This window comes from Lissotriton vulgaris, unplaced genomic scaffold (genome assembly GCF_964263255.1).
Source record: "Lissotriton vulgaris unplaced genomic scaffold, aLisVul1.2 SCAFFOLD_686, whole genome shotgun sequence".
Lineage (NCBI taxonomy): Eukaryota > Metazoa > Chordata > Amphibia > Caudata > Salamandridae > Lissotriton > Lissotriton vulgaris.
This window is the reverse complement of record NW_028249207.1, coordinates 103709-128310: the sequence shown is the minus strand read 5'-3', so window position 1 is coordinate 128310 and position 24602 is coordinate 103709. Positions and strand designations below refer to the sequence as shown.

At 45.7% G+C, this 24602-nt stretch overlaps 2 protein-coding genes across 2 annotated transcripts in view; one reads left to right on the top strand and one right to left on the bottom strand.

Annotated features, from left to right (window-relative positions):
* The window catches only part of DERL2 (derlin 2), a 54640-nt gene extending 47712 nt beyond the window's left edge, over positions 1-6928 (bottom strand). The window contains exons 1-2 of the mRNA XM_086950278.1: positions 6693-6928; positions 2621-2686 (exon numbers count right to left, since the gene is read on the bottom strand). Coding sequence (XP_086806404.1) covers positions 2621-2686; positions 6693-6785 — 159 coding nt within the window. The 5' untranslated portion in view covers positions 6786-6928. The remainder of the gene's footprint in view (positions 1-2620; positions 2687-6692) is intronic.
* A 475-nt stretch (positions 6929-7403) lies between these two features.
* The window catches only part of MIS12 (MIS12 kinetochore complex component), a 48875-nt gene continuing 31676 nt past the window's right edge, over positions 7404-24602 (top strand). The window contains exon 1 of the mRNA XM_086950281.1: positions 7404-7539. The gene's annotated coding sequence lies outside the window, so the exon portion shown is untranslated. The remainder of the gene's footprint in view (positions 7540-24602) is intronic.

Below are 24602 nucleotides of genomic sequence, written 5' to 3'. Positions count from 1 at the left end.
CATAAGGCAGGATTGTTGCCAAACAGGAGAAGTTCAGTGTTCAGGGGAGATACATTTGAACGTCTTAGGTAGGAGGCGGAGGGTGTGGAAGCAGGAGGACGTGACTAAGTTGATATGGAGGACCATTTTGAGCTCGGAGTCCAGGATAATTCCCAGGTTGCATGCGTGGTACGTGGGGGTGGGAGGGTTTCTGAGGGCCGGAGGCCACCAGGTATCGTTCCAGGATTTGGGTTTTGGTCCCATGATGAGTACTTCCGTCTTGGTGTTGAGCTGAAGGCAGTTGTTCTTCATCCATTTGGCGATGGCTTCCATGCCTTCTCGAAGTTGTGTCTGGTTCGTTGGTTAGGGAGAGGATGAGTTGGCTGTCGTCAGCGTATGACACAATGTTGAGTCCGTAGGATCGGACGATGGTGGCAAGCGGCGCCATGTAGACGTTGGAGAGGGTCAGACTGAGGGACGATCCCTGAGGGACTCCGCAGGAGATTGGCGTAGGGTATGAAGTGAAAGGGCGGGGGGGGGGGGATTCTGACTCGCTGCGTTCTGCCAGAGAGGAAGGAGTTGATCCAGTTGAGGGTGTTGCCCTGGATCCCTGCGTCGTGAAGTCTGCGTATTAGGGTGCGGTGGGAGACTGTGTCGAAGGCCGGTGAGAGGGCGAAGAGGACTGCTGTTTCCCCTTTGTCCAGTAGGGTGCAGATGTCGTCTGTTGTGGCGAGGGCGGTTTCCGTGCTGTGGTTTTTCCTGAAGATTGATTGGAAGGAGTCGAGGATGTTGTGCTATTCGATGAAAGTGGCAAGTTGGCTGTTGATGGCATTCGCAATGACTTTCGCAGGGAAATGGGTCTGTAGTTTTTGAGGTCGGTGGGGTCCGCCGAGGGTTTCTTCAGAAGGGGGTTGACCTTGGTGTGGTTCCAGTCGTCAGGGAAGGAGGCAGTCACCAGGGAGCTGCTGATGGTGTAACGGAGCATGGGTGCAATGGTGTCGGCGGCTCTGTTGAAGATGTGGTGGGGGCTAGGGTCCGAGGGGGCCCCGGAGTGGATTGAGTTCATTGTTTTCAGAGTGTCCTCGGTGGTGAGGGCTGTCCAGCTGTCCATGATTGGCTTACGGGTTTCGGGGGTGGTTGTTGTGGGTTCTGTGTGTTGGCTGTCTACGTCGAAGTTGTTGTTTATGCTCTTGATTTTGTGGTGGAAGAAGGTGCTGAGTTTGTCGCAGAGTTCTTGTGAGGGGGATGTCAGTCGATTCGCTGGTGGGTTGGGCGAACTCCTTAACCCCTTCCATGCTCATGACAAGGTCAGCTCGTCATGAGGCACGGTTGAGCTGTGCTTATGACGAGCTGACCTGGTCATGAAACTATAGTATTGAAGCATTTTCAGCACAGGAGGGGAAAACCCCTAGCAGCCAAGGTGTTAATGATGTTGAATATTTCTTTGCTATGGTGTGCGTGTGTGGAGATTCTGTCTTCAATCGTTTTTTTCCTCGTTTTCCTGATTAGTAGGTAGTGGGTGTTGGTGACGGCTTTGAAGTTGTCTTGAGATTCTGTGGATTTGGTGTTTCTCCAGGCTTTTTCGAGGTAGCTTTCTTGGCGTGGGTGTTGTTGGATTTGCTTGAGGGGACTATGGTGTTGGCGCAGTCGGAGAACCATCTGTGTAGGGTTCGGGCTGCTGTGTTGGGCTCGTCGTGACAGTTGTTTAAGCCTTTCTTGTTGCTTTCTTATGCGGTGATCTTATATGTTTGAAGACAAAGCATCTAAGAAGCTTGTTTGATTTGTACCTACATTACCATGATGAACTGAGGTTTCCGGATAAAAACAATTACTGATTTCCATGGCAAAGAAGGTTTCTTTAGAGTTGACTGCAGAGTACACACCGGCATGGGACAAATAGTCTGAGCACATTTGAGTAATCGTAGGTTTGCACGTGTTAGCACAATAAAACCAGACCTCTTGACTTTACCAATCCCTGCTCCTTTATATACAAGTTCTGACATCACACATTTTCTGAACCAAAACTCAATCGGCAATCTACAAAAATTAACCTATAGAGATATACAACAGGTTGGGTGGTGCCCAATGGTAATAGCAGGGGTAGAGACGTTACAAAAGAAAATCTAGCTCTGCAAGCGGAGGTGACAAAGCTGGCCCTTGGCCAGTTTTACCGCCTAGCTTTATTATTTCTGCTAGCAGAAAGAGCCGGAGAGCAGTTTACCCATGAACATTTCCTCTCTCCATACTTTTACTACTCATCTCACTCCACTGAAGGAAGAAATCCCTACAAAAGTACGCTGGACTGATACACCATGCAATTTGCTGCACCTGTGCAAACGAAGCAGACAGTATGTACCAGTAAAAGATTTAAGAAAGCAGACGTTAGCAAACTAGTACATACTGAAAAGCATATAAATGAGCGGCCATCCATCATTGTTAATGGGCACACATACACAATGTCAAAGCAACAACAATTAGGAGAAAAACGTTAACCAGACTGAAACACATGTGGAAATGTGATGGTCACAAGGACGTTTGAACAAAATCAACTTAAATACAGAAATATTACAAACAAAGTTGCTATGCAGCAAGTAGATTTTCCTGTTTCTATATATGGAGAAAACATGCAAACTTAACTTACTTGATAATTCCTGAATATTAATTCAGGATTGAAGTAGAGTTGGAAAGGTGTGATTAACTCCAACTGCTGTAATCAAAAAAGAAAATATGATTAATGCCTTGGCTTTAAAATAATTTTGTTATAACAGCATAGTGGTGCATTCCTGCATTTTCTCTAAATAGCTTGCTGACCTCCAAAGAGAGAACAGTTCACTTTACCACTAGCTAAACACAAATTTCAAAGAAACAACATTCAAATTCTGTTTCTAGAAAGAAGCCACACATTTGCCATGTGACAGGAAGGTACGGGTCCAGCTCAAAACACAGTTAGGGCAGGAAAGAAATCACATGCTTGGATTGTTTCCAGCATATCACCCATACAGAAAATATCCATTTATAGAAGTACATTCTGCAACGTAAAGAAATATGCTATCTCAGTCTAAACTGCTTTTCTCTTTAATCAGCAGGTACCCTACTACACACAGAAGATAGGAGTGGGCTGGGAAGCTGGTGGAATGTCTTAGAAGGCCTGTTATAATTTATTGTACACTTCGAGTACCACTCACCAGAGCCGCAATAATGTAATGGAAACTACTGGCATTTCTCAGCAGTGCTGCTACAATGTAGTGACGCAAACAAAAATACTTTAGTGGCCAATACATGCATTTCTTAGCACAAATGTTTTTGTTTGAATCTTTTTTATTGACATTTTGCACATCTTAAGCATTTAGACAGAACTGTGTGCATACAGCCAAAAGTGAACGGTGGTTTCCAACTGTAAATTTCTTAGCACAAATGTTATACTTTAAGTGGGACAGCAATGAGCGTCTCAGCACTACGAGCACTTCTCACAATGCTGCTAGGCTTAAAGAAGTCAACGTGAGGGCAGCTCAGCAGTTTCCAAACGTTTAACGAGCTAGTTTTGGCTCTTCTCAGAAGAAACAAACTTTTAGCGGGAGAGTATGAGCTTCTCGGAAGAGCTGTATGTTTCTTTTCTATACATTTTCCTTTTTTTATTGGAAATTGAAATAATTACATAAACCCTCTTTCTTAGCTCTCCATCCCCTTCCTACATGGAAGTTATTCTGGAGTTCAGTTATGGCCAACTGGCCTTTTTTACTGTTTCAGGATCAAACACAAATCAGTTTGTGATCTATCAAATGTGTGGGTTGAGATGCCGCACACTTCATAGGTCATTATTCATACTTTTCAGCAGTATTGCCATAAATTTAACAAAGCAGTTTCGCAAAGCACACAGTTGTATGAAGTCTGAAAATGCACACATTACCAGACAAGAAGCAGCATACGAGAAAGACTGTAGAAGGAAATAAAGCCGATTTCTGAAAGGGACATGTCTGAAATGGCACTGTGGAACAATCCAATCGGTCTCGACTTTGGGACCTTATATGTATATAGCTATCCAGCACATTAAGCTGGGTGCCGAAACATCTATTGTTCTTTAACATGGAGGGAAAGTAAGCACCAAACTGCCCGACACTTCTGGTATGGGAACACATTGAGAGAAGTATTGCCTTTCAGCTGGAAATGGTATAGTCCAAATCACTCTGTTTTTAATATAAAATCAGGGCCTTTGGTGGTCATATCACTGAAAATAAAAGATTTGAAAAAAATATTGTCTACGGGTGCTTGGGGAAGACAATTTCTATGGACTGGAATCTAGAGAATGCTAAAGTGATTCTGGCATTTTACTGATCTCTGATGGTTGTTTACTATAAAGAAAGTTAAATAGAGGCGGTTGTCAGAAAAATTAAAAAAAGAAAGTCCCTCAGTAGAAAGCAAGTCTGGTATTTTACTGACCTCTACTGGTCGCTTTCTATCAAGACAGTTAAATAGAGGCAGTTGAACAGAAAAAAAAGTCCCTAAGCGGAAGCAGAGCCCACAAAGTACATACACACATAAGTATATACTAAAGTATATACAAGAGGTCTCGAATGCTTGACCTAGTGAAAAACGCACATATCAGCAGCACTTGCAGGAGACATGGTATAGCACCTCACAACCGCAGTCTCTCCTACCCAGCTGCAAAACTGAATGACTAGCAGCCCAATAGTGTGCCCAATCACATTCACAACACCCGTCAAGGCATCCAGCTTTCTTAAAAAATCCTTGCCCAGCAAAACAATGGTACGAGTCAGTCATCTTAATTAGCTAACAGTTCTTGGGTCCTAGATTGCCTTTTGAATTGCTAAAAATAACAACTGCCTTAAGCTCTCCCTTTCGATGCTGATGACGAGCTCAGCTCGTCATCAGCCACGGGTGTCGTGTGCTGATGACGAGCTGAGCTCGTCATGTAAAGCGGGATAATGAAAAATGCAGCATACCGCAAAAATCGCCGCAGCAGCGATGCGGCACATGACTGCTAAGGCAATTCCCCTGCTGTGCTGCAGATCCTTGAAATACATTATTTCATGACGAGCTCAGCTCGTCATGAGCACACGACCAGTGTACTGCATGACGAGCTGAGCTCGTCATGAGCAGCGAAGGGGTTAAACAACGTCCCTGATACAACCACTGCTATCAGTTTTAACGTATAGACACATTTTTTTCAACACCTCTTACGGCAAACTTGTATTAACTTGCTATTGGAACACAGTTCCTCTTCTGGGATGCCACACCAGACTGTTTTTCTCTGCTCTCAAATATAAAGCATACATTTAAAGGGGAGCACTTAAGAAAATGGAAAGCCTACCGGCGAGCTCCAGTGACATGTTATTGAATACTGTTACGAGAACCACCAGAGCTTCATCACTGTGCATTTGATCCATCATCTGCAAATGGCCTATCAATTCACTGCCTGATGCCCGTGCCGTGGTGTTGCCAAATTAATCCATGCACCCGCTACGCTAGCAGTCCTTTGTTGCCACACGCACAGTGACAACCTGCTCTCAACCCCCCACTTATTCCTTATCTGCAAATGCCATTACACCTGCATTGTTTGTACAAATAGCATTAAAAAAAAAAACAGAACGACTACTCTTTCCCTGTGTATGCTACTTTGACAGTAGTCCTCCCCACCACTCTCATCCTACTTCTGTCTTTTGGTTGGGTGATCATCATCCGTGACTTGCTCAGCCCTCTTGCATCTCTCTAGTCTCCAGCATGGCTAATTCGATTGAGTAATACACCCTCCATTCCTTAACATGCCATGCACTCTTGCTAATTAATGTGTCTGCATCTTGCCCCACTCATTTCATGAACATAAACATAAACATACAGCTCTTGCACATGCTGCTTATCCGTCGGTGATTGGCACCTCGTGGCCAGGATCTTCATAGGGCTCTTGCCTAGAATGGCCTGCTTTGCTGAATGGCAAGTCAGTCCAGTCTTCCAGGGACTTCCTGCAAGTTCGCCACGGACAGTCCAATGCTGCAAGACCGCCACACCTTAATGCCTCGACAAAATTTGGTATCTAAATCTCTAAGATGTCTCCTCTACAGAAAACTATAAAAGTAGTCTAATGCTAAGAACAGTCTTAAACATTCTGCTGCAAATCAGATAAACACAAAAGAAAAGGCACATTTTGTTTGCATTGTTTCCTCCACCACTGTCACACTTGTAATTTTATTTTCTGCGTCCCACTACTCACTAAACCCTCTACGGATCGTATTCCATTACATGGTGTCATCACATACCACAGCAGGAAGCCCTAACGACAGACAGACAAACAGCAATGCCACACTAAGCACAAGACGTCACATCCCAATAGAACTGGGCTGTTCTGTGACAACCCTAACCTTTCACACAGGAGCAATCAGGGTGTTATCTTAATTCATTTCCAACCCTTGAAGCTGCTCTCTTACCTACCCCAGGCGGCACTTATGTAGTGCACCTCTTTGAGAGGTGCCTGGTTGCCAATGCCCAGAAAGCAGACAGCCATACGGGATGCAATTTGGCATCCATCGATCAATAGCCGAATAGGTCATACGCGATTCTCAGGGTGTAGAGTCAGATAGAACAGTTCCCTCTCTTCTGAATGAGGAAATCCGTGCCCTCCACACTGCTACAAGTGGCCAAGGTACAAAATCAACAACACTTTCAGCTGCACCAGGTTTTCCCCATCTTACGCTTCTTACCACGGCCGCCGTGGTGAGCACACAGGCTGTGGTGTAGGCTCTTGTCACCACAGGGATGTCCAGGTACTCCTGCCGCAGCGATTGATACGCCATCTTGGGCACGTCACCTTTACTTCCGGCGCTCCATCCTCAAAGTTCTAGGGGCAACGTTTTCTCACTGACAGTCTGAGACAAAGGGCGTGGTCTCACATAAAGCCGCCTGTGTGATTAAGCCATGCGAAAAGGACATGTTGGATATTTGCGATTGGTCCGCGTGTTTCTCAAGGCGGGTTTTCATTCGACAGGAACATTGGTAAACGAACCACTTTGCTGGCTTTTGATTGGATAATGTCACAGTCAATAAAAGGGGTTGCCATGGTTCACATAAGTAAAGAACTAAATGGATCAACGTTGTCAGCTTCATGAGACAACACCCCCAATCTAAAATGGCATCGGCCGCAATGATCAGGAGATAGGACTAACATTTAAAGCTGTGAACCCGATTTAAAATTTCAAAGATCCTAAAGCTCTCGCCTTTATTACATAGATTACCCGCAAAATGTTTGAAAACATTTACGTTTGAAAAATGAGTAGACAAAACGTTCTTTTTTTAAAATTACAATGACAAAATAAGTATTTTGGGTGTTATATTTAGAAACAGCTATTAGCAGAAGCAATGTGCTTTGTTTTATAAAATGTAGTCAGGTTCACGGATCTCCCCAGTTGTGTTTCATTTTAACATGGACGCCGCGTATACTCCGAAGACGACGGACTATTCCGCGCGCTTTCCTTGGACGTAGAACGCGGTGCCGCTCAGCAGACGTCGGAAGTCGCCTTTAAATGAGTTTCGACCACTCAACTCCCAAAGGTAAGGTCTAACAAGTGTGTAATAACAGACGATCGTAGGGCGATGGCAGATATGGTAGTTCAGTGTTAGGCTACGGCTGTGTTGGTCATTCTAAAATTATGTTTTATGTTTGCGACTCTCCGTTCTGTTAAAAGAGACAGCGTGTTGTCTTTTCAGGTTGCACCAACGTGGTGTGGGGGCGCAACTAGACCTGAAATTTGGGGGTAGTACTTTCAAGAGGCTGTGGTGGGGCTTCCACTTCACGAAATGGGTACCGAACATTCTCAGAATCAGTATGAGAGCGCACATTACCAATAAGTCTGGCTAAGCTATCCGAACAGCATTTGTGCACACCCGTATTTTCATGATTCAGCACGTTAAAGCTAGATCTATTGTATTGGCTTTGCCAATAATTTCATATACATTGAGCAGTACTGGAGCGTCGAGAGTATCCAGCAGGCCTGCGTACATTAGACATCTGCAGGATGTTTCATACCCATTGAATCCTGTCCCTGTATGCACGTCACACAGAAAAGAAAGCCTTTTTGTAAAAGTGTATTTTCTTACAAAAAGCAACATAAGCCCCTTAATAAATACTTCAGGGAACAAGAGGATGTATATGGGGGATCGTCCAGTAAACACATGAAAGTTCCCTACTCAGGCATCGAGAAGTAGACTTGTGTGAACCCTATTAAAGATGTGGCACATGTACCGGGATAGAGAAAGTGATATGGTGATTCAGTGAATGTCAGAAAATGAGGGGGTTCACAAAGAATGCAAAAGGAAGGGGCATTCACAGACCGGAATAAACTAGATAACTTAATGTAAAAAGATGATTGGCATGTGTTTACATTGTTATAGCACAGATTTTGCTGGGGAGAAACGGAGTGTTGCCCATTTCTGAGGCTTGACACCATGTTTGCGGTCATAGAAAGTCTTGTACTTGGTTCGGTGATAGGCAATCTTGTCTTTAGCCATAGTTAAATCATGTTCCACACTCTCACCTCCTCAGATTCAATTAGGGAAGATTTTGGTACTTTGTTTCCTCCTTTTTAGGGAAGAAACGGAGGAAATTCTCATGACTTGGTTAGGGTTTGTATGGTATGCCCACAACATCTTTTGCATTCTCCGATCTACAGGTAAGCGATTGACAAACACAAGTTCAATGTTTACTTTAACCATTCTATTTATTCTTTCAACCTAGCCATTGGCACATGGACAATATAGAGCAGTCCTGAGATGTATTATGGCTAATTTGGATAAGAAGTCTGTTATGGCTGAAGAGGTGAATTGCACTCCATTATCCGTAACTATGGTGGATGGAACGCACTCTGTGGCGAAAGTGTCTCTCAGAAAGTCCATTAGGGTCTCAGTGGTGATCTGGTTTACCATTCTTACAGGGATGTGGAATTCCTATAGCCCGATGCCCTGGACATATTGTTTGGGGTCAAGGGTAACAAGTTTTAATGTGTATTTTGTCCTTGGTGCAAGTAGGCCCAATCCCCTGCAGCACAAACCCTTTGGCTGCCAGTTTACAGTACCACATTAAGGATCAGAGAAAGGCACTGCCTGCAGTTAAGTTAATATTTGTGTGCATATTCTTAATGCTATGCGAACTTGTATTTATGGTTCATTAATTGAAAGCCATTATTTTTAGGGTAAGGCCTCTAAGTAAATTTAAGTTCTGACTGCACTACTGACAGTGGTTCCAGTATAAAAATGTGTACACACGGTTTCAAAGTTTAGCAAAATGAGGCAAAGCGGAATGCTCTCTAATTAGATGCAAATATTTGCACAAGCTTGAAAGCAAGATTAATGATTCTTTGCTTTAAATATAAAATGTTCCTAAAAATGAAAGTAGGGAAAAAAACATTTTGCTAAACTACTGTAAAATTTCAGGTACCATTTCTTTGCAGCATCATTTAGTAAAATGGGTTGATGCATGCTAGTATTTCCCAAAAATATCCATATTGGAAAATCAGTGTAACCAGTTTCAATAGGATTTTGAGTAACAAAAATAAACAAGCATTGCCAATGCCAGTAGGTCTGAAATGGTGGTCAGCCTTTAGTTTAGGCAATGCATGACTTGTTTTGGCATGGTTTTTATAAAACCTTATTGATGTGAGAGCTGCAAGGCCCTCACCATTATAACAAACACTGGCAAAAGCAACAATTATTTTTGGTGTCAAAAAAGCACACACTGCCACATTAGTTACTGGGACTGAACAAAACTACTCTGTGTGCCGATACTCCTTGGAAAAAGAGCAGAATGCTGTCACTCACAGTGAAGCCAGCCGATACAGAGAGAGAATTTCAATAAACACAAAAAGTCATGGTTAACGCCAGAACAAATTACAGGCCCAATTATTAAAGAAAGTCTCAAAAGTGCACCCATGGTATATGTCCTTACATTAAGTGCAGCTATACGGCTTTCATGAATTCCCAAGAATTTACATACGTAGAGCAAGAAATGGTACTCCTAGAAAATATTTGTGAACTGCATTTTAGCATGAGCAAATATGCATGGGTAGATTTGCTCATGCGAAAACCTGAGTGTTTGCCAGTTTATTTCCCTCCAACACTTTTTTCCCCAACTCTGGAAGAAGGTTTACGTCTGCCATTATCAGGAGTACATTTCCAGCATTTCTCCGTATGAGGAAAGATTAGAGAAGAGTTGTTGAAAACCTTTAAAACATGCAAGTTAGTAGGTTTGCACATACTCAAAAGGACATTCCAACCCTGGGACTATTGCTTACCACTACCTTCAGTCCCAGTATGTAGATCTGCAAAAACGTGGCAACATAAAGGGATTGCTAGTATTCAAACACTACTATGGTATGAGCCCTGGCATTATCTGAGAGGCTATATAAGATATCTTATATAATGAGTTTGCTGCCATAATTTGTCGCCGCACTACACGGCACCAAAGGGACAAGTGGATTTTGTTACAGGACAAGTAGATTTATGAAGCAGCCTGCCCCATGGACAAGTAGATATTTTAATAAATTCCAAACCCCTGAATTCTTGTAGCAAGCCAATGGGATTGGTAATTGATTAACACAAATACAAATCATTTAACAACGCCTTTTTTGGAGAAAGGACCTATAAAGTCTAGTGTGAGATTCTCCCAAGCGTTATCCGGTATGGAAACTGGAGATAACTGAACCTTATGAATGCTTTAGGCCTATCGCTATTGGCAAATATAATGCAATTTTTTACTTTTGGTTCCACTAATGAATCCATGTTGGGAAACCAATAGCGTTCCTGTAGTCTAGATTTGTGAAACTCCTCCCCACGTGACCTCCGTGTACCAGATCTACAACTTTGTCTTTCAATTCCTCTGGGTGTATTATCTTATCGTTCCTTAATATAAGGTCCTGGTTCAAATTGATTTCATGATGAATGTTCATTGACGTTACTGCGTGTTTTTCAACAACCTTGTAACATGTATGCGTTGAGTTGAACTAAGGTAGCATCATGGGCAGAACTCTCCAAACACTCTGTAGAGTTTATGGCTCAAGAATGGATTTCCAATATGGAGTACTTAGGTGTCTCATACTCTTCCTCTTTGTCAGTCAGTCAGTCAAGAAAACTTTATTTCGGCTATACAGCCATAACAACACAAATGATTATAGCATTACATGTATTACAAAAACTAATAATACATGACAATTACACACTTAAAAATAATACATAGTATCATAAAAAACTGGGAGAGGTGGTATATTACAGATTTTTAGAGTGTTTTCTGACACTACTACTACTCATCAACCCGTAATTAATAACCTTAGGTATCAGCCATTACCAGGTATTCTAAGTACACAATTTAAAAACATTTACAATATATACATTTTAAAAATAATTAAAATTATAAAATAGCTTAGCAAGAAAAGTCAGAGCTATTTTTCTAGTTGGGAGAGTGTGCAAACATTAGCTCAGCAACATAGTTAATAGGAGGGCACAGTTGGATTATTTCCAAACTCATTTTTTCTTTATAATACCTCTACATATACACCACATCGCAAATAAAAATCTAGAAGTGGCAAGTACAAATAGTGGGTGTGTCTCATATTTTAATAGCCTAAAGGCCTCAGTGTGGTCTCTAATCCCCTCATTTTTGCAAAGCTGGAGCACCCACTTAGACCTTGACCTTCTGTAGGCAGGACAGAAGAGTAGAACATGGAGTTCTGTTTTTTCGGTCAGAGTGTACCCAGGGCAGTCTAGTTTAGTGGCTCCCTTCCATGTATTTGTGTATACTCAGTGGGAGCACCTCATGTCTAAATTGCAGAAACAATTTCTTTGCCATAAGAGGTTGAATGCTATCCAGGGCCAGCTCTAGCTTGTATTGCTGTTTGACATCCAGAAACCTGGAGATCAGACTGCCTGAGTTGATGCTCTGCGACAGTTGGGCAAATTTATGTTCTTTATAACCGAGGAATGGGTACTTTTTGGGAATGGAGGGGCAAGTCGCTTCCGGTGATAGCCACATATTTGCCCTCTCCAATGCGTGACATGTGTTCTTAATATGGGACAGTCATGGGATATTCCCTGCTCCCAAAATGGACATAACATCCTTCAATTCCTCCCTATAGTTTTCTAGTTCAGGCGTGCTCCATAGCCGGCGCCAGAATAGAAGTGGTCGGAAAGCAATTCTATCAGCAATGGGGCCAATACCCAAATCCATCCTAAAAGGTGTTAGGGGGTTGCTCTTTAGACGAACCCAACAGCTGCCTAAGGAAGATATTCTCTGTTATAGATAATGTAATGGACGGGCAATGGCCCCAGAGTTCTGCTCCATATAATGACGCTCCCCTTGCCAGGATTTTATATATTTCTGCAGGTGGGCCTACCACTTTTTGAGTGCAGTTTTTATGTACTTTTAGAATGCCCCCTATGGACTGTGTCAATATTAAATTAACTTTCTTTGCTTGGGTCCCCCAGTCCATCTTGTCATTAAGTGTGAGACCCAAGTAATCAAAGATGAACACCCTCTCTAGGGGCCTGCCTTCCATTTGGGGGTGTGGGCAGTTGCTATTATTAGCATGAAAGACAATATATTTTGTTTTTTGGAGGTTTATCTCCAAATCTCTCTTCCTGCAAAATGAACAGAACTCCTCCAGTACCCGCTGCATACCCATAGAGGACTTGGACAGTAGCAGAGTATCATCAGCGAACATTAAAGCTGGTATTTTAAGGTTCGCTAACCTTGGTGAATCTATGTCTTTTACTGCCAGTAGAGTTTCAATTAAACTATTTTAAAAGAGGGAGAACAGGGTTGGGGCTAGCACACATCCCGGTCTGACCCCTTTCTCTACAAGGAAGGGAGCTGTCAATTCCCCTATCTTATCATATCTTATTCTCGCATACGTATCCTGGTGTAAGCGCTTCAGCTGGTGGCATAGGTATGCTGGTACTCCCATGTCGTGGAGTAGGCCCCATACCTGATCACTCTGCACCATATCGAATGCCGATTTAAGATCCACGAAGGTTAGATAAAGACTGCCACCCTCCAAGATTACAGTTTTCCAATGGATCAATTGCAATCTGAAGATCTGATCAATAGTTGAGGTTTTAGACCTAAAACCAGCTTGCAAAGGTGTTAGTACGTTCTTTTCATCCATCCATGATTGCAATCGGCCCAGGAGAACACAGGCAAATATCTTTTGAGTGACATCAATAGGACTTATTGGGCGATAATTTACCGGATTGAGCGGGGAGCCATTTTTATAGATAGGAATAATTTCTGCTCCTGCCCAGGTCGGGGGCAATGCCAAACCTTGAAGGATAGTGTTAAATAATGTCCTTAAATAAGGTACCCAAACTACTTGTTCATTTCTAAATAGGTCACCAGGAATTCTATCCAGCCCTGGTGCTTTACTTGAAAGCAATTTACCCAATGCCACAGTAACCTCTTTCATAGTACAAGGAGGTGCGCTAATATTTTGGGGGTATTATCTCTGGCTGGTTCCCTGGCAGCTACATCTCCATCTAGGGCCTTTGAATATAAAGTTTTAAAATGGGATCTCCAGACTCCTTTCCTCAAGTTTGGTTTGATTGCTGATGCGGGTGTAGCTCCATTTGATACACTATGGAAAGGTCTAGGACACTAAAGCAGGTCGCCTCTCCCCATCGTGCGTAGAATCTCATGAACGCCAGTTAATGGGTGCTTTTCAACGAAAATATTATTATTGAGGTTCCTAAGGCCAATGAATAATCTAATGTCATCCCCATGGGCTTTTTTACCGATAACCACTGGAGCATGGGTACTCATAGTACGGCCCGTGGCCTGGCAAGCCTTCCTTGGTGGCCCGCGGACCTTTCAGACATCGTACCTATGTTTTACACTGCCACTGCAAACACTGCCGGTTGCCGCAGCGCGAGTCTGAGAGACTCTGCTGCTCTGTGGGCGCCGGGTGACCGGTGATAGAGTGGAGCTCCAGGGGCGAAGAGGTGACATACCACAAAGCCTGATTAACATGAAAAAGGTCTTTTAAAGACCTGCGAAGTGCTCGGGTGTGGCTGTGTGCGCGCACTGGGCAAGCTGTCTCATCCCCGGGCACACACAGGCAGGGTGAGATGACAGAGGGAAAGGGAGAGGGAGAGACAGGGAGAGGGAGAGACAGGGAGGGAAAGGGAGACAGAGTGAGGGAGGGAATGGGAGACAGAGTGAGGGAGACAGCGGGAGAGAGAGATAGAGGGAGGGAGACAGAGAGAGAGAGAGATGTGTATATGCCGGGTCTGGTGGCTCAGTGGACGAAGGTGTCCGCTGCAAGGACCTGTGTTCAACCTCATGCTCACAGTTTTTTTTGTTACTCTAGCTCCGCACCCTCCCCCACTGATCCAGCCCCCACCAGTGCGGCCCTCGGACACAAACCACAATGTAAATTTGGCCCCGAGTGAAAGTTTGTGAGTACCCATGCACTGGAGCATCTCAATCAGAGCAACAGGATGGATGATACCCATGTCTTTTAGCAAGTTGTTTTTTAAACGGTTCCCGCATGAGATGAGGTATGGGCCATGTTTTGTGAACTACTGGCTAGACCTTTGGTCTAAGTTTTATTTTGTATTGATTTTTTTTAAGGAGTTCCAGTTTGTTTGTGAAAACTTCAGGGAACTTATTACATACAGATTTGCCTGTTATAGAGCGGTCTATGGTTAGTACCAGTTCAGGGTTATTAGGACCTAGTTTAATTTCTAACTCTTTGATGTTGCCTCCCTAGAAGGTTCGAATCTTCCCCTACTACATACACCTTACAAAGGATAGAATGGCCTTTAAATGTGATGCAGGTACTGATCATTCCTGTTAGACTTGGCATCTTTTGGCGTGTTTCCCCTGAGTTTTTGCTTTCTGACCTCCTGGTTTTGACTCTGTTTTGGCTGACATAGTGTTTCTGCGCACTTTTCTCACTGCTGATCAGTGTTAAAGTGCAAGTGCCCCTGTGGTAATTGTGTTATGGATTGGTGTTTGCATGATTGAATATTTGATTTACTTGTTATTCCCTAGTAAAGTGCACTGAGTGCGCCAGGGCCTGTGAATCAAATGCTACTAGCGGGCTTGTAGCACTGATTGTGCCACCCATGTTAGTAGCCCTGAAAAGGTAACTCAGACCCGCTATTGCAGAGTCTGTGCGCAGTTTGTAACTGCCATGTCGACTTGAGCAACACACACACGTGCCAGTCCCTCACCTTCCCTTTTCTTACATGTCAGCCACTCCTACAGTAGGCTCAAGATACCCCTGTGGGCCGGGTTCAGTGTATGTGAAAGGGCGGACCTGCCCTGTTGTGTGTGGCATGTCCTGATAGTGAATTAGGGCCAATTTCGTTTTTCGCTATTGCAGGGCTACCTGTTCCCCATAGGACAGAATGAGGAGTTTGTGTATAGCATGGGTACTCACAAACCTTCTCTCAGGGGCCAAATTTACAGGGTAGTTTGTGGCCGAGGGCCGGACCGGTGGGGGCGTGGTCAGTGAGAGAGTGGGGCGGGCTAGAGCTAAAAAAAAACCTGTGACCATGAGGTTGAACACAGGCCCCTCTCTCTCCCTCCCTCACCCCCCCTGGCTCTCCCTCTATCTCCCTTCCCTGACTCTCCCTCCCTCGCCCTCACTCTCCATCTCTCTCCCTCCCCTGACTCTCTCCCTTCCTGAACCTCCCCTGACTCTCCCTCCCTCTGTCTCTCCCTCCCTCTGTCTCTTCCTCCACTGACTCTTCCCCCTCCCCTGACTCTCCCTCCCTCTGACTCTCCCTCCCTCGCCCTCCCCTGACTCTCTCTCTCTCCCTCCATCTCCGTCTCCCTATCTCTGTCTAGGCAAGGTGTATTAATTCTATTAGAAATATCACGAAAAGCAAGAGCTCTTTGCTGCACACATCGAACAACCTTCCCCAGCCTTCCCAAAATCTGCAGCACATTATTAGTAACACCCTAATGTAGAGGGTGCACGAGAGCTGGCTGGACCACTGCAGCAGAGATCAGGTGTAATCCGGAGGGCAGAGATTCCAAATAAGGCTGGGCTGATTCAGACTTTCATCCCTTCAGTGTCGATAAAACAAATGCTACTCGAGGCTGCGCAGAGTGATCTCCAAGTTCATGCTCGGCTCGGTTCAATCAGTCACAGGGTTTGTCCTGGTCATTGTAATTGTCCAACAATCCCCCCTCCCCTGTCCCCCCCCCCCCCCTGTGGCGGCCCCGGGATGAGTCAGCTTGCCTGGCGCGCACACAGCCAGAGCACTTCACAGGTCTTTAAAAGACCATTAAATCGTTAATGAGGCTTTGTTCTGTTTCACCTCTACTGAGGCCCCTGCAGCTCCACTCTATGGCTGGAATTTCCCGGCCCCCCTAGAGCAGAGCCTCACCAAGTCAGGCTGCATCAACCGGCGGTGTTTACTAAAAGTCTTGAATTTTTTTTTTTAAACTGGTACATGTCTGCAAGGTCCGGCGGGCTGCCAAGGAAGGCTTGCCAGGGTGCTGGCTGCCCGCGGGCCATACTATGAGTACCCCTGGTTTATAGCATCTTATAAATATAACTGACCCGGGGAGTTAGGCAGGAAAATAACGTTTAGTATGCCTGAACTCAGAATCTAAAGATGCATCTTTTAGTGAAGGTGATTTTTAGGTCTCGGCCTGCGATGGCTGCACAGACATGCGCAGTCTTGCTGGCGAGACTTAATGACTTAGAGTGAGTTTCACTAGCGAGGTTAAGCCCCGCCCCTCTTTTACATTGGCTGGCATCACCGCTCATGCTAAACAGTGGCCAGCCAATAGAAAAGAGGTGTTAGTGACGTACTTCTTTGTCTTTTAGCCCCGTCCTTTTCAGACTGGGTTCCTTGACTTCCTTCTGCTGTAAAAGATTTGTTATCTTTATGGGGCCTGCCCCATAATGATTATAAACCTTTTACAGCAGAAGGAAGTCGGGGGAAGAAAAAAGTCTACTTCAGACAGAGCCTTATCTCTATGAGGCCATGTGTTGTAAACACATGGCCTCATAAAGACAAGCTCCGGTGCTATCTCTTCCTCCCTTCTTTGGCTCTTCAACGCTCTCCTCCATGCCGTCCCCTCTCCCCCCACAGCCCCCCACCCCCCTCGTTTAGAGCCCACCCCACCTTTTTCATGCTATTTAAAGTACTGATTTAAACTCATGTTCGCTCAAAACAGTCTGTTTCTGCATTAAACGCTCAAAATATTCATGCAATGCCATCAATTCCTTGTCAGGGGACAATTGTACGACTTTGCAAGTTGAGCTTGTATTTCCTACTCCCCATTCCACTATGTAGAAGATACCTTCCTTCGTGGCACAACGAGGTTCCCTTCCTTAAACTTCCTTACTTGCCCCTGATGCGACTCTGCACTAGTTCTCTTGTTAGTACCCTCTCTCCATGCACTACACAACCCTAACTAGTAAAAGGCCGTATTTACAACTCCCTCCACACATATTTGAACCTGCGCTTTGCCCATGCCCCCTTTCTCCGCCGCTTCTTCGCATGTCCTTCCCGCAGTGCACTAGGGGCTAGATGTAGGTAAAAAGGTTTTACCAATTCTAAAATACTGAATTTTAACGATTCGGTATTTTAGAATCGGTAAAACCTATGTAGGTAATTATTCGGTATTTTTTACCGAATCGTTAAGATTCGGTAATTACCGAATAGGTATTTACCAATTTGGTAATTGCCATTCATTCCTATGGGCCTGGAGACCCATAGGAATGAATGTCAATTACGAAATCTGTAAATACCGATTCGGTAAAATTGTGAAATAGTCAAGGGTGGCAGGGTGTCACTTTGACACCCTGTTGCACCCCTGATTAGTGCTTGTGTGCCATGTGGCACACATACATGCCCGTAGGTAGGTGTAAATGCACATATTTGTATTTACATAGGAATTTGTTATTTACCACCAACTAATAGTTGGTAGTAAATAACGAATCCATAAAGCCCTGTAGCACTGTTTACAGTGCTACCTACATTTCAAAATACAGATTCAGTAAATTTACCGAATCGGTAAAGTTACCGAATCAGTAAAATTACAGATGCAGTAAAATTACAGAATCTGTAATTTTTCATGCCCTACATCTCAGTATCCAAATACCGGTCGGTAACAGCCGAAAATCGGTATTTTCGACCGTTACCGACCGGTATTTGGATACCTACATCTTGCCTTAGTTCTCTTGTTAGTACCCTCTTTCCGCGCACCACACAACCCTAGCTCGTAAAAAGGCCGTATTTACAACTCCCTCCACACATATTTGCAGCTGCGCTTTGCCCATGACCCCTTTCTGTGCTGCTTCTTCGCATGCACCTCCCGCAGTCACAAAGTTATCTCTGTTTGACTCACTCACGTGCATATATAAGGCTGCAGACTCATGTTGCCTCAGGGCTAGCCTCTTCTTTTCATCCCCATCCATGGTCTTCTGTCCACCGTACCACGCCGCCGACCATCTCGGAATCCCGGGGGAGAGCAGGGCCTTTCCCAGGTAGCCGCATCTCAGGGACATGGGAAGAACGGGGCAGAGTCAACCTACAGAACAAGCTCCGGCGCGATCTCTCCCTCCCCTTCTTTGCCTCTTCCACGCTCTCCTCCATCCCATCTCCTATGAAGGAACATATACTCCCCTCCCCCCACCGACTTTGGAACTGGCTAACCAGGTTAGAGTCTTGGCGTCCTCTGGTTTTGGGCAAATCACTTAAAACTGTGCATCCCCCAACTATACCCCCATCCCCAAAAGAAGAAGTGGCATCATTTAATGTAACCATTGCTCATGGAACACGCTCCAATACCTTCGGGTCATGGTCGAGCTATATAAAACTACACAAAACATTGGTTGAATTGGTATGTAAATAGTTAGTTATGTGAATTCATGGGCTCTTGAGCTCCTTGAAAGGGATGCACGGTGGGCATTAGTGCACTCCTGCAGTGGCTGCTCCGGTTTCACTCCCTTCCCCCTCCCCTTTGGCTGCAGACGGTCACACCTCACGCATTCCTCAGCATCAGAGTTTCAGTGATACAAGCTCACTCAGCACTTGCTATGCCCACACTGTTCTTTGCCCTGTAATGAGTGCTAAACACAATCCTGGTCCGATCAGAAGCGGTCGCTCCTCACGCTGCTCCCAGCTCCCTGCTGATTGGTATCGTAGCGCCAGACTGCCAAATTAATACCTGCTAGCTCGCATTGCTCTCGAAATTAATAGTGCCTGGCTGCTCATTATATTTGTATAATAGCGCTATACTGTGAAAGTGCGCTTTCAATATCATTGTACTGTGCTGTGCTGCCTTTGCCTAATTATATGTCTTGTGCCTGATTGTGCCAGTGCCATTGCCAATTTGTTCGCGTTTTAATTGTTTGTGCCCCAATCCTCTTTCGCTTTTGGCTCACAGCCATCCATTTTGTTGTTTGTTGTTGTGCCTCCCTGCCCGGCTCTCCACCCCGTCCCCGCCTACCAGCTGCTCCTCCCTCCCACTAATACTGCAGGCTCCGCTCTCCCGTGGTAGCGCTGTGACCGTCCTGATCCGATCAGAAGCGGTCGCTCCTCACGCTGCTCCCAGCTCCCAGCTGATTGGTATCGTAGCGCCAGACTGCCAAATTAATACCTGCTAGCTCGCATTGCTCACGAAATTAATAGTGCTTGACTGCTCATTATATTTGTATAATAGCGCTATACTGCAAAAGTGCGCTTTCAATATCATTGTACTGTGCTGTGCTGCCTTTGCCTAATTAAATGTCTTGTGCCTGATTGTGCCGGTGCCATTGCCAATTTGTTTGCGTTTTAATTGTTTGTGCCCCAATCCTCTTTCGCTTTTGGCTCGCAGCCATCCATTTTGTTGTTTGTTGTTGTGCCTCCCTGCCCGGCTCTCCACCCCGCCCCCGCCTCCAGGCTGCTCCTCTCTCCCACTGATACTGCAGGCTCCGCTCTCCCGTGGTAGCGCTGTGACCGTCCTGATCCGATCAGAAGCGGTCGCTCCTCACGCTGCTCCCAGCTCCCTGCTGATTGGTATCGTAGCGCCAGACTGCCAAATTAATATCTGCTAGCTCGCATTGCTCTCGAAATTAATAGTGCCTGACTGCTCATTATATTTCTATAATAGCGCTATACTGCGAAAGTGCGCTTTCAATATCATTGTACTGTGCTGCCTTTGCCTAATTATATGTCTTGTGCCTGATTGTGCCGGTGCCATTGCCAATTTGTTCGCGTTTTAATTGTTTGTGCCCCAATCCTCTTTCGCTTTTGGCTCGCAGCCATCCATTTTGTTGTTTGTTGTTGTGCCTCCCTGCCCGGCTCTCCACCCCGCCCGCGCCTCCCAGCTGCTCCTCCCTCGCCCCTCCACCATCCACATATGACAGATGCCTTTGCGCGCAGCGTTCACGCCCCATGCACGCTGAAGGTGCGCCAAAGGTAAGCCCGTCTACGCCCGGACCGCGTCCAGCGCCAGGCACCCTAGTCCTCGCAAAACCCACTCCACCCGCATAACATACAACGCCGCAACCCTCTCAGCCCTGAACCCCGGCCGCACACCACAATGCTACCAAGCTGCCCCAGGACACACCCATGGACCTTTCTCCTGCCACTCCTGCAAATTCGACTGCATCAGGACCCACACCAAATCCTCTAACTCCAGACATAATCCCGACTCTAACCACCTGAAGTGCATCCTGTTGAACACCCGCTCGGTCCACAGACACTCCATTGAACTCTGCAACCTACTCGACACTACTTTACCGGACGTCGCCTTCCGTACAGAAACCTGGATGAACACCTCATCAGCACCCGACATCGCCATAGCCATCCCGGACGGCTACAAGATCATCCGAAAGAACCGCATCAACCAAACAGGAGGAGGCATCGCCATTGTCCATAAGAACACCATCCGCATCACAACCAGCTCCGACGATAACCTCGCTAACGCCGAACACCTTCACTTCCAGATCCACACCAACCCCAAGACCACACTCAGAGGCACCCTCATCTACAGACCACCAGGACCCCGCACACAATTCAGTGAAGACATCACTGACTTTGTCAGCCCACATGCCCTCACCTCCGAGAACTACATTCTACTGGGAGACCTCAACTTCCATTTGGAAAAGAAAAACGACAGCAACACCACCTCCCTTCTGGACAACCTGGACAATCTCGGACTCAAACAACTTGTTGACACCCCCACCCACCTTGCCGGACACACGCTCGACCCTATCTTCACCTCCAGCAAGCACATCTCCTTCGACCACACCACAGCCCTCCATTGGACGGACCACAGCTGCGTTCACTTCAGCTACAAAAAGACCACGACCCACAACCCCCCACATCCTATTCCTCGAAGAAATTGGAACAAAATCACCACCGACCAGCTCTGCACTTCGCTCCACCAAAACCCCGCTACCATATCCTCGGACCCAAACCAAGCAGCCACCAACCTCACACAATGGATCACCCACAGCGCCGACGAGCTAGCACCCATGAAGAACCATCTTTTCAAGCAAAGTAGCAAAAAAGCCCCCTGGTTCAACGAGGACCTTAAGAAATCCAAGAAGATCTGTCGTACTCTCGAGAAAGCCTGGAGAAAAAACCCAACCACTGACAACCTGGCCACCTTCAAGAACGCCACCCGCAAACACCACCAACTGATCCGATCCACCAAGAAATCAGCATTCAAGGATCGACTTGACAACAATGCCCAAAACAGCAAGGAACTATTCAACATCGTCAAAGAATTCACCAACCCCACCGCCGGCACCAACAACATCACTCCCTCCGAAGACCTCTGCGACTCTCTATCCTCATTCTTCTACAACAAAATCGCCGGCATACATAACAGTTTTGAAAACCAGTCCGAACACTTGCCCACTCCACCCACCTCCGAACCAAAACCGCACTCTAACAACCTTTGCGCCTGGAACCCAATCACCACCGAAGACACCATCTGCCTGATGAACTCCATCCACTCAGGATCGCCAACCGACCCATGTCCCTACCACATTTTCAACAAAGCAGACTCCATCATCGCACCCCATCTCCGCGATGTCATCAACTGTTCCTTCAACTCCGCCACCTTCCCGGATAGCTGGAAACATGCCGAACTCAACGCCCTTCTGAAGAAACCCACAGCAGATCCCACTGAACTTAAGAACTACCGCCCCATCTCGCTCCTCCCATTCCCTGCCAAAGTCATTGAGAAAGCCGTCAATAATCAGCTCGCCGCCTTCCTTGAATCCAACAAATCCCTCGACCCCTCACAGTCCGGCTTCCGAGCCAAACACAGCACCGAAACCGCCCTCATCGCAGCAACAGACGACATTCGAACACTACTGGACAACGGCGAAACAGTTGCCCTCATCCTACTCGACCTCTCCGCAGCCTTCGACCCAGTCTGTCGTAGCACCCTCATACAACGCCTCAGCAACATCGGAATACAAGGGAAAGCATTGGACTGGATCATCTTGTTCCTCGCTGGAAGAACCCAAAGAGTCCGCATCCCCCCTTTTAGATCAGAGGCCACTGAAGTCATCTGCGGCGTACCACAAGGATCATCACTCAGTCCCACCCTCTTCAACGTATACATGAGTCCCCTCGCATCCATTGCACGCCAACACAACCTCAACATTATCTCCTACGCAGACGACACTCAGCTGATCCTATCCCTCACCAAAGACCCAAACACCGCCAAAATCAACCTACACGAAGGGATGAAAGACGTAGCTGAGTGGATGAAGAACAGCCGTCTAAAACTAAACTCGGACAAAACGGAAGTCCTCATCTTCGGATCATCCCCCTCTGCCTGGGACGACTCTTGGTGGCCACCGGCCCTGGGAACCGCACCCAGACCTACGGATCACGCACGTAACCTTGGCTTCATCCTGAACTCCTCCCTCTCGATGACCAGACAAGCCAACGCCGTCTCATCATCTTGCTTCAACATCCTACGCATGCTCAAAGAAATCTTCAGTTGGATCCCCACCGAAACAAGAAAGACGGTCACCCACGCACTGGTCACCAGCCGACTGGATTACGGAAACACCCTCTACACCGGAACCACAGCCAAACTACAAAAACAAGCACTGGCGTTGCCAATAGGTCTCGCAGTAGGAAAGTTGGAGCTATTGGTTTTGTAAATGAGATTTTATATTTATGTTTTGTGATTTACAATGCCAATACTTTTAACTTTAGCAATTGTGACACTTTTAGCATTTGTAATGCCACATGTTTTGTATTGACGTGACTTAGATGTATTGATATTACAAATAACAATGGCTTTTAATTTTTTTAAATAATTAATACTTAAATAAAAGTGATTGTAATTTACAATGGCAATGGTCCGAAGTAGATAAAATAGTGGCAAAATAGAACAAGGTGGTACCAAAGAGGAACTACTAAGCTTATTCATAAATGAAAAGCAGCGACTTCACAAGGACAGTAACAGGAGCCAATTGAAAAAATGGGTGGGAAATGGGCGGGGCTTCTATGCCATACCTCAATACAGCATGCCTCACAGAACAGTGAATGCGCTGGCCAGTCAGTGCTGGCCGTGTCAAAGCACTTTATTTTCAAAATCGAGCCATGTTGCCAGAGGCCTTTCCGGAGCCAGATGGACCTCTTGTTAACTCCGTTTTACCAAAGGGGTGAAGGTGTCATTCCCGCTCTCTCACTGGGGCTGGCCGATTACCGTATGCAGATTGAGCAGCGGGCCTGAGCAGAGGACACAAATGGTCGAAGAAGGAGACATTTAAAGAAAGAAGAACATGCAGAGAGGGTGCCCAGAGCAGGATGCGCTGGAGAGGAGTGAACAAGCATTCAAATAGTGAGTGGGGGAGCAGGGCTTACAAAAAAAGTTTCAAAAATGAAGAAAATAAAAACTAGAACAAAATCATTCCATTTGTGAACTACTATTAAAGTGTTCACATCTGCAAAATGTGTTGGGCGTATTCCAGCAACAACGAACAGCACCGCTGCCCATTGTCAAAAGCCTGCTGAATGGTTGCAACCAATGCCTGCCTGGGCTAGCCAAAAGCGTATCATGGTGTGAGTGACAACATGAGCCCTCGCCAAACAGCTACAGCAGTCTTTGGGCTACAAGTAAAGAGTGAACTGAGGAATAAAACACCAGGGAAAGATAAAGAACCTAGGAAGAACGTGTAGACTGAGTTTATGATACTGTAAAATTAATAATAAAATAATGAGGGAGTAAAACACCCGTAGAGACGCTGTGGGAATAATAAATAATGGTGCTGCACCATATACACATTTTAAAAGTGTTTCAATGTAGTTTCTGTAAAATCGGTCTCCGGTTCAGATATCTATGTTCACATTGAAATTTAAAGAATGATATGTTCATGGACACATCAGGACAGTGAGATGACAGAAGCTGGGCAGGGCAGAAAGAAGCGGTTGACAAAGACGAAGATCATGAAATAAATCCTTAACGCAGCGGGTGTTTAGTCACCTGCTTCGAATGGAAAACACGGTTTCAACAGGAGCAGAACAAAGCGAGGAGGCAGCCGAAGCCAAGAACATGTCAATGTGCACAATAAAACAGTCTCAGATGCAGTGGTCTCTGGGGCGAACTGTCTTTATTAATATGTGCGGCATGCAGGGCGTTCCTG